At 40.1% G+C, this 13,765-nt stretch overlaps 1 protein-coding gene across 1 annotated transcript in view; it reads left to right on the top strand.

Annotated features, from left to right (window-relative positions):
- Window positions 1-13,765, top strand: part of cngb3 (cyclic nucleotide gated channel beta 3) — a 69,974-nt gene that overhangs the window by 46,147 nt on the left and 10,062 nt on the right. Inside the window, exons 13-18 of the mRNA XM_018094902.2 lie at window positions 763-922; window positions 2,943-3,040; window positions 4,104-4,187; window positions 6,840-6,958; window positions 8,354-8,500; window positions 10,729-10,900. Coding sequence (XP_017950391.2) covers window positions 763-922; window positions 2,943-3,040; window positions 4,104-4,187; window positions 6,840-6,958; window positions 8,354-8,500; window positions 10,729-10,900 — 780 coding nt within the window. The remainder of the gene's footprint in view (window positions 1-762; window positions 923-2,942; window positions 3,041-4,103; window positions 4,188-6,839; window positions 6,959-8,353; window positions 8,501-10,728; window positions 10,901-13,765) is intronic.

The raw sequence follows: 13,765 nt of genomic DNA, 5'->3' as shown, positions 1-13,765 counted from the left end.
AATGCAGTGTTTTTCCGTGCAATACTTGCTGTGGAAAAGACGTCTGCACCTGATTCTTTAGCCTCAAGTGTGTCGTGTCTATTGACACTGGGCGCAAACGGAACCCTGGAACTGGGTCTGTATCATTAAACACAACAGTTATTGATTGGAAACTAAATGCAGGAAGGATTGAGCAGCACCAAGCGCAACTATACGAAAGTGCAAAGAGGGCAATTTGGAGCAAATACAGTTAATGGTGGTTAATACGGGGAAAAGTGCAAAGCTCAATTGTTCTTGCGATCATAAATGATCGCGATTTGTGTCTGAAATTTCACTTTGTACATTGCACTTGTATAATTAAATGAGCCCCTGGAGGTGCAGACATGTATCTGTTACATAAAAAGCAGCTCCTTTCCAGTAGGGGGTCTGGGAAGTGACAGGTCAGACATCCTGAATGGATATAGTGAAACTATCTAACAATGTATGTCTTATATATACTATACATATTTTTTCCTATGCGGCCTCTCTGGTGCCGGGGGACTAGTCTAAATACCCTCTCTGTCCTTTCTGCCTCTCAAAATAAGGCAAATCTGGCACTTTTTTTAAAATCTCTGAGTTAAGGAACAGAAAACACAATGGCTAAGCCCCAGATTAGCTGGGATATAAAGGGAAGCATATTGCTTAGATTTAAAGGCTGTCATTTCTTGCCAGGAAGCTTTATTGAATCTGTTGCTGTCAGGGCAGATTGTTTCAATAAAAGATCTTGTTGAATTTCCTTCTCAGATGCGTGATGTAATTGGAGCAGCAACTGCGGGTCAAAGCTATTACCGTGCCTCTGTAGACAAAACCGTCTCTTACATGAGCTCAAACAAAATCCCCAAAGTCGTACAGAACCGTGTGAGGACTTGGTATGAATACACGTGGGACTCCCAAGGAATGCTAGGTATCTGTAAATTACATATCTAAGCATTAGCGACAGGGAGAGGAAACCCCTCTGTATTATCGGAAGATAATGTTCTGTTACATGGTGTTTTTGTTAGATTATGAACAGATCTGAGGCAAAATGTGAAGCACCTGCCATAAAGCATTGTTTCACTATAGAAAGAAATGATGATGGTGCAACACTAAATATCAGATATACATAGATGAATGTCTATGCCCCTCGTGTCAAATATAATACAGGTATGGGATATATTATCCAAAAACCCATTATCCAGAAAGATCAAATAATTCTAATTTTTAAAAATGATTTCCTTTTTCTCTGTAATAATAAAACAGTACCTGTGCTTGATCCCAACTAAGATATAATTAATCCTTATTGGAGGCAGAACAGTCCTATTGGGTTTATTTAATGGTTAAATGATTCCCTTTTCTCTGTAATAATAAAACAGTACCTGTGCTTGATCCCAACTAAGATATAATTACCCCTTATTGGGGGCAGAACAGCCCTATTGGGTTTATTTAATGGTTAAATGATTCCCTTTTCTCTGTAATAATAAAACAGTACCTGTACTTGATCCCAACTAAGATATAATTAATCCTTACTAGAGGCAAAATAATCCTATTGGGTTTATTTAAGGTTTAAATTATTTTTAGTAGGCTTAAGGTATGGAGATCTAAATTACAAAAAGACCGCTTATCCAGAAAACCCCAGGTCCCGAGCATTCTGCATAACAAGTCCCATACCTGTATATATTTTATAAAATATATTCTTTTCCTTTACTTTTTAGTGCCATGATATAATGGTATTGTCCCTACTCCGGGGGGGGCTTACAATGTACAGTAACTGTCAAATCATAGGTGCACAAACACACATATCCTCTACACCAAGGATCCGCAACCTTTTTTCCCATGAGCCACATACAAATCTAAAAAGTGTTGGTGAGCCACACAAGCATAAAAATAGTTCTTTGGGGAGTCCCTGCCATGGCCCCCAACCCACCCAGGTGCCTCTGCTGCCCACCCAACTCCATCCCCCGAGCATGGATACTTTATTCTTACCTTAGTTGTGTCGGGAGAGGGGGAGCTGTGTGCTGGGATAGGGTCAAGGCTGGATGAGACCCAACAGGTTTTTTTTCCTATGCTCTGGCAGCCCATCCTGACCCTGCTTTGGGGATCCCAATAAGGACTGTGATTGGCTATTTGGTAACCCCAGGTGGACTGCTGGCCTGCAGGAGGCTCTGCTTGGAGTAAAACCATATCTCTTCCAAAACTTGCCTCCAAGCCAGAAGTTTAAAAATGGGAATCTACTTTGAGGCCACTGGGAGCAACATCAAAAGGGGAGGGAGCAACATGTTGTTAATGAGCTACTGGTTGGGGATCACTGCGCTATACACACACACACACACATAAAGGCCACAATGTCACAAGCAGTGGGGTTACAATGATGCCTCAGGGCCACTGGTCGTAGTGTTTGGAGTATGGATCAAGGAGGAAGCTGACTGGGAAACAGGCAGGAGAGATCCTTGGCAAACTGAAGCAGGGTAAACAAGGAAAGGTAGGCACAACAGAAGGTAGGCACTAGTATACACAGGGTAAACAGGCAGACAAAGTGTTAACAAGTTCAAGCTTCAGGGTAGGGTAAGGGTAGGAAGAAATAAATTAGGGTCAGAAACAGGACAAAGTCTTTAAAAGAGATCAAATACAATATCAGGAGAACCTACAGTGGCAGAGTGATCAGAAGGGCAGCCCAACCAACAGGCAAAGGGACAATTCAAGATTAGAGCAGATATAGACATCCTCTGCTGGCAGGTCACTGGTAATGCTAGAAGTCCTTAAACAACAAGGTTCCAAACCGGCAAACAACCAGAAATGGGACATTACCTTAGTATATTCTATATACGGTTGTCTATCAAATGGTCGGGCAAAGCTTGTGGTGATGTGTCACCCAATGGGCATATGCATGGAACTGTACATGATTCTGTTATTTGCTTGGTAACCAAATCCTACTAAATCACTTGCAGATGAATCAGAACTGCTCGAAGAGATGCCAACTAAGATGCAGCTGGCCATTGCCATTGATGTAAACTTTGCCATTGTTGACAGAGTGGATTTGTTCAAAGTAAGTTTCATTACAGCTGAGGTTGCAAAAACTGCCCATGAAATCAATTGCTGCTTTAGGGAGAGATTTCCAAACGGAGTGTCGCTTACCAGGCTAGTTTTAGTTCTCTACGACCTCTTAATCACTATAATAAAGTTGCATGCTTCCAAGTGCTCCAAGTTGAATACCTATTTTGAATATGTTATGTTGTACATTGTACTAATAGCTGCAGACATTCAGACTGTGTTAGGCTACACTAGATTCAAAAGGGGTCATGGGAGGCACATAGACTTCTTCCCCTACCTTGAGCGTCATTCTGAGCCTAAGGTAGGAGCGGCGCAACTCACTCATGAGCCCTGTCCTGATAACTTAAGGCAGACGGTAAGGATAGGGCTGAGCTGCACCTTCTGGAGTTGCTCTCTGCACAGTTGGAGCTGCTCACACTTGGCTATGCCTGTATGTCTATTATTTGATTGATAACCACACTGACCAGTCGAAAGGTTTGGGATTCAAGGGTATGGGGCTAACTAGGAAAAGCCAGACATTTTGAAAGCCTCTATCTTTGGTTCTACAATAATTTTGACATGCAGTTTTCACAAGGTAACCTTGGATCATGTATTTTTGCATAGTTTGTATCGACCAGGGTCTCTTTAACACTCTTGATGACAGACACAACCAGCAATAGCAAATATTGCTTAATCATAAATCTTGCAGTTGTCAACAGTCCATTCTGTCCTTCTGTGGTTTCCCATTAACTAGAGACAGTGCTGAGCACTTCCCCAATACTTCTCTCATACTTTCTGCTAGATATATTCAAGGTATTGAAGGTTCAAGTTCCCCTTTATTCAGCTCATTGCAAGGTTACCTAACAGATTAAGAAACATGGTTGTAACAATCACTTTGGGCTATAAGTTGGTTGGCACCTCTATGCTAGATTTTCTCCCATTATAAATTATCACCCCCTAACAGTGACTGATGAGGTGCCAGTATGTGCCAATCCAATCCTTCTCCACTCCAGGATTATTTCTAATACACTGTATATATTTTATGTAACTTAACCACGGCTTGCTGTTTATTTCAACAGGGGTGCGATAGCCAAATGATCCAGGATCTTCTACTGAGACTAAAATCTATTGTATACTTACCAGGCGATTTTGTTTGCAAAAAGGTGAGATAAAAACCTCCTTCTGTGGTTTTACTTTGCTAAATCAATTGATATGGTAAAGACTATATTATGGAATATGTTTAGCCTTGGCCTGGAGTTAGATAGGGCTGAAGGCAGTTAATTGGCTGCAGTTTTGACATTGTACATTATTTATCAAAATATATGCTTTGTGCTTTTATTTATGATTTCCCCCCAAAAAGGGACATTGTAATGCTGGATTCCCATTGCTTCTCTTCCACATTCAGCATCTCTCACTGCTTGGCCTGTGGGAGGCGCTGCTCTTCAAGTACTTACTAAACTTGCTTCATTTACTCTATTGGTGAATAAAATACGTTTCAGCAGAGAGTTAATTTCCAGAAGATTTAACCTGCTGGAATTACTGTCACAGTTTAAGTATTAAATTGCTCCGCTCAGCAATAAATTCAGCCCATGGCACTTCTCTGCTGTAAGATAGAATATTCCCAGTTGACATGACTGTCTCTACGTCAATTTATCTCCAGGTAAAACTTGTTAAAGTCGCTAAGAAAAAAATAAAGAAAAGTGCCTATTTATCAAGAGTGACTCATTTATTTTAATTTATTATTAGAGCATCCCAAACTTCAGCTGCCAATGGTGAGTAAGCAAGGGCTGCAAAGCAGAGGGAATTGTGTGTAGCAAGAGCCTTTTCATGGACACATGGTGACAGCCCGAATGAATGATGGGACCTTCAAAGCAATGTGCACACTGGCAGCAAACGTGTTCATTTAAAAGTCAAGAGATAATGATTTCAAATTCATTGCAGGTGGGATTTAGCTGTAGAGCCGAGGGTTTCACTGGATGGCACCAGGTATACATCATCTAAAAATCAGGCAACTATTTATTAACTCAAGTGCAACGCAGCCATTTTTGTACATTTTGAAAAATGAGATCTGAAAGTGATATCAGACATCTAGAGGGTGTCAGCAAAAATTTTTATTATGTACATAATAACATTTTAAAATCAAACTGGGATTTTAAAGGAGAACTCATCCTCAAGAAAGAATCTTGCAAGAAATGCTCCATCTTTGTTTTGGGCTTCTGTACCAGCCGAAGGCCACCACAGCCCAAGATACTGCCCCCAGGAGCTCCCCGTCTTCTTTTCTGCTGGTTCACAGTACATGCACTGTGCTGCTGTCACTTACCTGAGCTTAGGGGCCGATGCACAATATACAGTATATAGGGCTCAATTACATTCCCAAGTGCAGTGAGCAAAATGCAATTTTTCCCAAGTGGAATCACTGAAATATATACAGTATATCTGTAAAATTTTGTATTTTGTAATAGTTTGTTCCCTACAGCAGTATTATCTATGTTGTTTCTATGCCAAAGCAAGCTAATGAGAAACTAAACAGCATAAAAGTAAACAGTCAAAGCGAATAGTGTATATATATATATATAGATAGATAGATAGATAGATAGATAGATAGATAGATAGATAGATAGATATTTAATGTGGGTGTGTTTTGGGGATGGAATGTGTTACGTCACTGGTTCACGTTGTTGTTTGAATTTTCCCGCCATACAAGTATTTATGGTTCACTTTCACTCGTTTGTGCAATTTTGAGGAAGGCTGGTGCTACAGCCGAAACGTTAGTTCACTTTCTGCAATAAAAGAACACTGTAAGTTATTCATAAGACCTGTGAGAGCGGCTTCTGCTATTTTCTACATTTGTTTATTTTTACCAAAGACTGCACCCAGGCGTATGTTTTTTACTCTGATGACATGAGTGCCGGCATTCCCTACTCGATATATATATATATTGTATATCTATAGCTCATAGCTGTATTGGGATACATAGCATAAGACAGTAGCAGAGGCTTTCCCAAATCAACAGAGCATTTCAGTGTTGGAAACCTTATTTAAAGGAATGATACTGACAGTTATGGATTTTTGAAGCAATACCTGTTCTTGCTGGAGTAAACTAGGACATGTCAGACAGTTTATTAAATAGTTATTGATGGATACATCTATAAGGAAGTAAATCTATAAGGATGAGAGGGGGGGGTCAGTCATTCTCCTGTCTGAAAGCCTGGATGATACTGGGACATTGCTTTAAGACTGTTGATGTTATTTCCCCTTAAAGTGGCTGTTATCACCCCCTATCACCAGCCAGAGTTCTTTAGTAAAACCAGGCAGACGTTCTTGATGGAACTTCAGTCACTAGAGGAAACTGTTCCATTAGAGCAGTGGTTGTTGGATGTTTCCAGTTCAAGCCTTGCCTATGGCCAGGGTCCCCTTTAGCTCATAACATATCTTAGCAAATACATTTTCACCCCAATCTTACCCTAACTGACCCTAAAGCTAGACTTTCAGGAGTATCTAGTAGAGCAGACTTTGAGATGGGATTAACAGTGATTTTGATTGATTACCCCTTTTGCAAATATTCTCAGTCAACTCAATGGGGCAGATTCTGCTGGCTTCCTATAGAATTACAATTAAAATTAGCTTGTTAGATTAACTGGTTTACACATGAAGACTCTATCAATGACAACTAAAATTAGCAACTCCCCCTCCTATAGTAAATCAGCAATATACTATACTGGCCTGGCACATAGAATCATACCCCATAAAGGCCATGTATAAATAATAATGTGTTTCTCTTACATGTAAAATGATTTCATTATGTGTGCACTCAGGGAGAGATTGGAAGAGAGATGTACATCATAAAGCAAGGCGCTGTTCAAGTATTGGGAGGGCCTGATAACCAGAAAGTATTGGTTACCCTGAAGGCAGGAGCTGTGTTTGGAGAAATAAGGTTGGTAGCACTTTAAGAGGCATTTTTCCCCTAAACCCGTCAAACTTATATCACTGCAAGGTCAGATTGCACATTCTGTATGCTCTTACATTGCACTGTATTTGTTAAAATACTTGGTAAAAAGAGCTCCCTGACTTCACACTCTCTGCACAGAGCTAATGTATTCTTCCAGTTGAACAACATCTCAATGCACTAGCTGTACTGCCCTTGTGAATAGTGCTCTCACCCATTCTGATTCCAAATGGTTAAAACCCATATTCCCTAAGGCCAAATAACCTTATCATTTCTGTATCTAGCACCAAGGTACCCAATGGGCATCTGTATATTTATTTAGTGCTGACATCAGCGCTGGATTTCTTACCCGTGCGCCCACGGCTGCCCCTATTAGCAAACCTCCCCCCCCCCCATGCTCCGTTTGGGAGCAAAATTTCGGTGCAGTGGGGCAGCATGTCGCCCCCAAATTTGTGCCGCCCTAGGCCTGGGCCTTTGTGGCCCCAAATGAGGACCTGGCTGACTTTAGTCCCTGCCCCAGTGGAACTTACAGTCTGAAGGCCCAAATCTCACTAAGGTCAGTTTTATATGGAGCCATTTAATCTGCCTGTTTGTTTTTGAAGTATAGGAAGAAACTCAAAGAGGCACAGTGACCCAACCTACGACCCCAGTGCAGCAAGCCAGCAATTCTATTGCCAGGACACATTAGGGAAACGGAAATTTTGCAACTTTTTCGTCGCCGTTGCGATTTTTCGTATTTGTCGCGACTTTTTCGTCGCTGTTGCGATTTTTTTGTATTGAGCGATAGTAAACGGAGGAAAACCCAATACGATTTTTTCACGACGGCGGCGAAAAAGTCGTGGAAAATATACGAAAAAGTCACGACGGCGACAAAAAAATCGCGGGACGTGCGAAAAAGTCGCAACGGCAATGAAAAAGTCACAAAGATACTGATCATTACGAAAAAACGCATTCGGACGCCTTCGGACTGTTCGTGGATTAGTAAATCTCCCCCTAAGCATTATAACAAACTTCTCCTGTATAGAACGTGAAATATTCACCGTGTTAGATTTTGGTGTTAGGCATTTTTTATTAAGTACAATAAGTTACATATTAACGTGACTTATTAATATTCATTGCATTAAAATTGCTGTTGCCCAAGGCCCTAATTTTCAGATGCCGTGGCTCCATCAATGGAGGGCAGCACAAAGTCTGTGACTTACACCTCATGTTACAGTCAGAACTAGAAGGCTATGTGGCTTCAGTAGGAGGTCAGTCCATGCATATAGAACGGCCCAAGGTTAATTTAATACAGAGAAAACATTGTGATTAGAATACTGACAGAAATAATTGTCAGAATATAGTTTACATGTTGGAATAACCCCAGTATTGACATTGTTGCAGCCTTCTATCAGCCGGAGGGGGTAACCGCCGCACCGCCAACGTCGTGGCCTATGGATTTGCTAATCTCTTTATTCTGGACAAAAAGAGTCTTAATGAGATTCTGGTTCACTATCCAGATTCAAAGAAGCTCCTTACCAAGAAAGCTAAGTATGTTTGATTCTACCTATCTTTGCTCTTGATACTAATGCCTGAAAAGACTTGTGTTGTGGTTTATCCACCAGTCTTAGCTGCCAGCTGGAGAAGCCACCTCCCTCAACTAGGATCCCATTCTCTTCTTTACTTAGTTTGAGAAACAGGGATTTTCCTGAAGAAAGTGAGTGTTAGGTGCAAGTTCCAGCCATTAAAGGAGAAGGAAAGGCTAGTAAAGAGTTAATCTCAAGCTGCAGGCATACTTTCAGTTGTTTCAATAGTGCCCTTAAGTCTCCCTATATTTCACCTGTTCAGAAGATCAGAAGCCAAACAGGAAGAAAAAACACTGAGCTGTGTAAAGAAAGTTCCCATAATGCCTCACTCCTGCACCGACACCCAAACCAAGTGAACATGCTCAGTTAGTAAGACTATGAGTCAGCTTCCTGCTGATTGGCTTAGATCCACATTCCTAAGGGGGGGGAGTGAGTTCTTAGCATTCTTGAGGGAGGAGGGAGCAGGAAAGAGCATAGAGCAGAAAGCTGCATGTCTCTGGCTCAGGAATTACAGACACAACTAATCTTTTTTCAGAGAAGTCAGTGCAGTGTTGGGTGCAGCAGTTTGCAGTTTGAGAGAAATTCCTGCACTGAAACATAAAGGGGTTGAAAATACAATGCAATTCTAAGCAACCTTCCCACTGTATCTTAAAGGAATACTGTCATGGCAAAACATGTCATTTTCAATCAGGTTTCACTGTAATTTGTACATTTAAGTTGCATGAATAACATTGAAAAGCACTGACATTTTTTAATTTACATTGCACTGCTGCTTAGAATGACATTTTTTTAATCATGCAATGTTTCATTTTGGTTTTACATCTTACATACATACAGAGCATATTTAGCAAATTATTTTTTACAGAGGGCTTATATTATATTTAATATACTGTATAGGGACAAGGAGAGCACTCCTAGGATTTAAAGAATTGTGAGCAAAATGTAAACTTTTCGGTCTCACACAGAAACCTTCATCTGGAGTGGTTTTTTTCACTCCAGATGAAGGTTTCTGTGTGAGACCGAAACGTCGAGTAATAAACCTTTCTATTTTTGCATTTACATTTTGCTCACAATTCTATAACTCCTAGGAGTGCTGTCCTTGTTCCAGTGCATTTTTTTTGTACTCGCACCCAGGTTTTGTTGCTGCAAATGGTGTGCACCCAATGGACTATTTTTTAGTTAATATACTGTATATATATAGGTATATATGTGTCTGTGTTTAACATGGACTAACATTTGCTATATACCCTGCATGCAGTGTGTTTCTATAAATATCCATGGCTCAGGCCCTTTGTTGCTAAATGGTTAGTACATTTTCCTGCTGCCTACGAGCTATAAGATATTGCCTGAGTATTAGCTGTGGCATGTACTAATGCACTACTGCCGCTTTCAGATTAGGTAACACACTTAAGGCAGAAGTATGGCACAAAGAGCCTTCCCGGAACAGGCCCTGTATCTCTGGGCGCCCAAGAGCCGCTAGACACAGATTTCTCACTGAAGCAGAAGAACACAGAACACTGGTTATTCTAAAGCCTGCTTGCTTTTACGAAGAAAAAAAGATAAATAAGAGCTGCACTGTCCCATAAGTCCCTGAAATAAGGAGCTGTGTATATGGTGTTATTGGCAGGGCAAAGAGGGAAACTGTTCCTAGTGAGCATCAGAAGGCACCCACAGAGCCAAAAATGCCCCAAGTGAAAGGTATTAATCAATATCCCTGTGTGGCTCATTCCTGCAGGTAGAAGTTTTTAGGGGTAGAGGGGGGCCAGGGAGAAGGCTTGTAAGAACAATTACAAAATAGGGGGAGAGCAGGAAATACAGAAGAGAAAAACTTGAAACAATGAGAAACAAAAATAATTTAGCTAAAGAACAGTAAAGAATAGAAAAAAATGAAAGAAGGGACAGGGAAGAATACACAACTGTAACAAAACTACGAAGGGGGACACTCCCCTAGTTCATGAATAACCAGTCTGACCACCCATGTTCTGATTTAATTAAGTTCAGATGTTTATGATCTAATATTGTGGGCTGGGGAGACTGACTAAATGTTCAACATCAAAGAGGGTTGACCAAAAGAGTTTGAAGGCCTCTGATCTACATTTTCTCCAAAATCTGGCTTCATGTTCAATTATTATACATTTTGGAAAGGAATGAGTTTAGTTTTACTGTAACAACCCACTATAATCTATGTTACAGGAAGCTGCTGAAAGAGAAGGGCAAACCTGCAGGACCTGCCGTGGTGAATAAAGGCTTCGGCCACCTGATACCCCCAAAACCTGAAACGCCTCGTCTGTTTAAAGCCTTAATGTCTGCTACTAGCGGCCGGACTGGGCTCAGTTTACTAACGAGGCTGAAACAAGCAACTTCGGTAAGGAATCCATAACTTGTACAGATATTGTTTGATATTGTTATTTTATCAGTGAATTTCTAGCATATAGAGTGTCCTCAAAACAATTTAATGTTAATTGGTTAGAACACACTTCTAAGCAATTTTGCAGTTTACATGTTTTTTTTTCTAGTTTTCAAGATATTAGCAGTTTTTACACTGCTAATGTAATAGATTTAAATCAACAATGCCACCTGCTGTTGAGTTGTGGTTTTAGAGTCTAAATTCTCAGTTCTCAGCAAGGAAACATTAGAAGACTTTTAGACTCTTCTTTGCTCTCTAACTTAATTTTCTGTCTGTGGGCCATACCAAACTGAAAAGCAGGTGACACTGTTGTTCAGTCTTAATATTTGCAGTAAATAATGCAAATATTTTGTAAATAATGATAATATCTTGAAAACTAGTAAAAAGAATGTCAATTACAAACATGCTCAGAAGCCCAGACTGAGTAGTTTTATATTAATTTGTTTTGAGGGGTTAGATCCTGTTTGAAATAATCTGCTGTATTATGCTGTCCTACTTTGCTTTGGTAGTGGTCCGCTGGCCAGATACACACAATGTTATATTAACATAAATGTGTATTGAGCCTTTGGGGAGGCTGGATACCATCAAACAACTAGGAAGGCAGAATCCAGCCCCATATACTTCAGTACTACCTCCCTTATATATCAAACATATCTGTGATGGTTTATCCTACTCTAGATTTGGTGACAACTGTGTGGCCCATGATAAGATTAACTCAAATATTAGCATGGCCCAGTGCAATGGTGAGCATTCTGCAAATACAATATACAGGTATGGAACCTGTTATCCAGAATGCTCGGGACCTGGGGTTTTCCAGATAAGGGATCTTTCCGTAATTTGGATCTCCATAACTTAAGTCTGTTAAAAACCATTTAAATATTGAATAAACCCAATAGGGCTGTTCTGCCCCAATAAGGATTAATTATATCTTAGTTGGGATCAAGTACAGGTACTGTTTTATTATTACAGAGAAAAGGGAATCATTTAACCATTAAATACACCCAATAGGGCTGTTCTGCCCCCAATAAGGGGTAATTATATCTTAGTTGGGATCAAGTACAGGTACTGTTTTATTATTACAGAGAAAAGGGAATCATTTAACCATTAAATACACCCAATAGGGCTGTTCTGCCCCCAATAAGGGGTAATTATATCTTAGTTGGGATCAAGTACAAGGTACTGTTTTATTATTTGAGAGAATAAGGAAATAATTTTTCAAAATTAGAATTATTTACTTATAATGGAGTCTATGGGAGATGGCCGGATAAGGGATCCCATACCTGTACTTTGAAAAACCTTGACATTACCCATATACCAGTAACACAAACCTTACAACCCACCATGTATCACAGAATTTATATGGAATTGTTCCGTTCTATCTATACTATCTGGAAATTTGCAGCAATGTTTTTAGGCCCTTAAGTGTCATACACCTGATTTTGTTACTATTGTATTATCATTAAATTGGAATGAATTGGATTCCACCAAAACTCTGACTTTTATCATGAATCAAAGTCACTTACAAAGTAGATGAGTTTTTAAATACACACACATCCACTATGTTCAATTATTTCCCAGACTGAATCCAGCTGCAATTTCCCTTAAGTAAAGTACGAAAAAAACAAAAAAAGGGGAATGCTTAGGGGTTAGTGTTTTGCAGGTAACCGGCTTTCTTGAATATGGAGCACCATGCCTTAGTGGTTACTACTCTTTACAGGTGGTGACCAGTGGCCTCAGTGGCAGGAGGCCCAAGGCGTTATTAGCCCATTCTCTGCCACCAGGGAAATGATGCATGCACCATAAGCTTTTAACTGTTCTAGTAGAACTTTCATATCAAGTGAAACTAATGTTCCTTAAAAATGAGCTGCACAAGATTGGTTTAACTTTACCTTGGGTTGCATGGTAGTGTCTTGATTGGCGGTTCTGTGTCACAATAACGCAACTTGCACAAAAATTGTAGACTGTGAGATGGACTGATACATACTGAGAGTAAATAAATACAGCAACATTTTATCTTATGGCAGTTTAACATCTCTAGTGATTACCAGTCATGGATGAGCAAAGCAGTATGTTAGATATTCTCTTCTGCTGTATGTTCGCTTGTCATGGAACAGCCACAGTTAAACTCAGAGAAGATTCTGCACATCAGACTGCTACATTAGCTAGGCTACTTGGCTTTTATTTCCCATGCAGCAGGATCCAAGAAAGATAAAAGTTCCATCAGCAAGATTGTTTCCCAGAGTATATTCCATTAACCTGATGGGAAATCAGTGATTCTTCTGCAAATAAGTTTAGATGCTCACGCTGGAGTTCCCTAGCAACTGAGCACAACTTGTAGCAATGCTGAGGTTGCCGTCTGTCTGGCCTGTCTCTTTGTCCCTTCAGCACTATGCCTATACTTACAGCACACTGTGAACCCTCTGCAGTCTGATCCTCCAACCATTGCCCTTCCCCAGTATAACTGTCCTCTCAGCACCGTGTGCCTATGTGCCTCCCATAGGTTGTCACCCCTAACTGGGAATCCATCAATTTCTATTTTATCCAAAACAAGCAGGAATAATGATTGGTTTGTAATGGACAATCCCATAGAATAGTATTGGCAGTGTTATTTCTTTTCATGTGCGTCTGACTTATATCAGTGGTCTTTCCGGGAATACTGATGAAGGTTAATCACTTTATAATAAATTGTTATGGAATGATCTTTGTGGTAATACATACTAATCATTTTTATTGACTGAGTAGAATTGACCAATCCATAACAATCATTAGTAAATCAGCCAGAACACCTGTCCCTCTAGTGTCTGTCTAGCACTTTTTCCTCCC

This window comes from Xenopus tropicalis, chromosome 6 (assembly GCF_000004195.4).
Source record: "Xenopus tropicalis strain Nigerian chromosome 6, UCB_Xtro_10.0, whole genome shotgun sequence".
Lineage (NCBI taxonomy): Eukaryota > Metazoa > Chordata > Amphibia > Anura > Pipidae > Xenopus > Xenopus tropicalis.
This window is presented reverse-complemented; position numbering and strand designations above follow the sequence as displayed.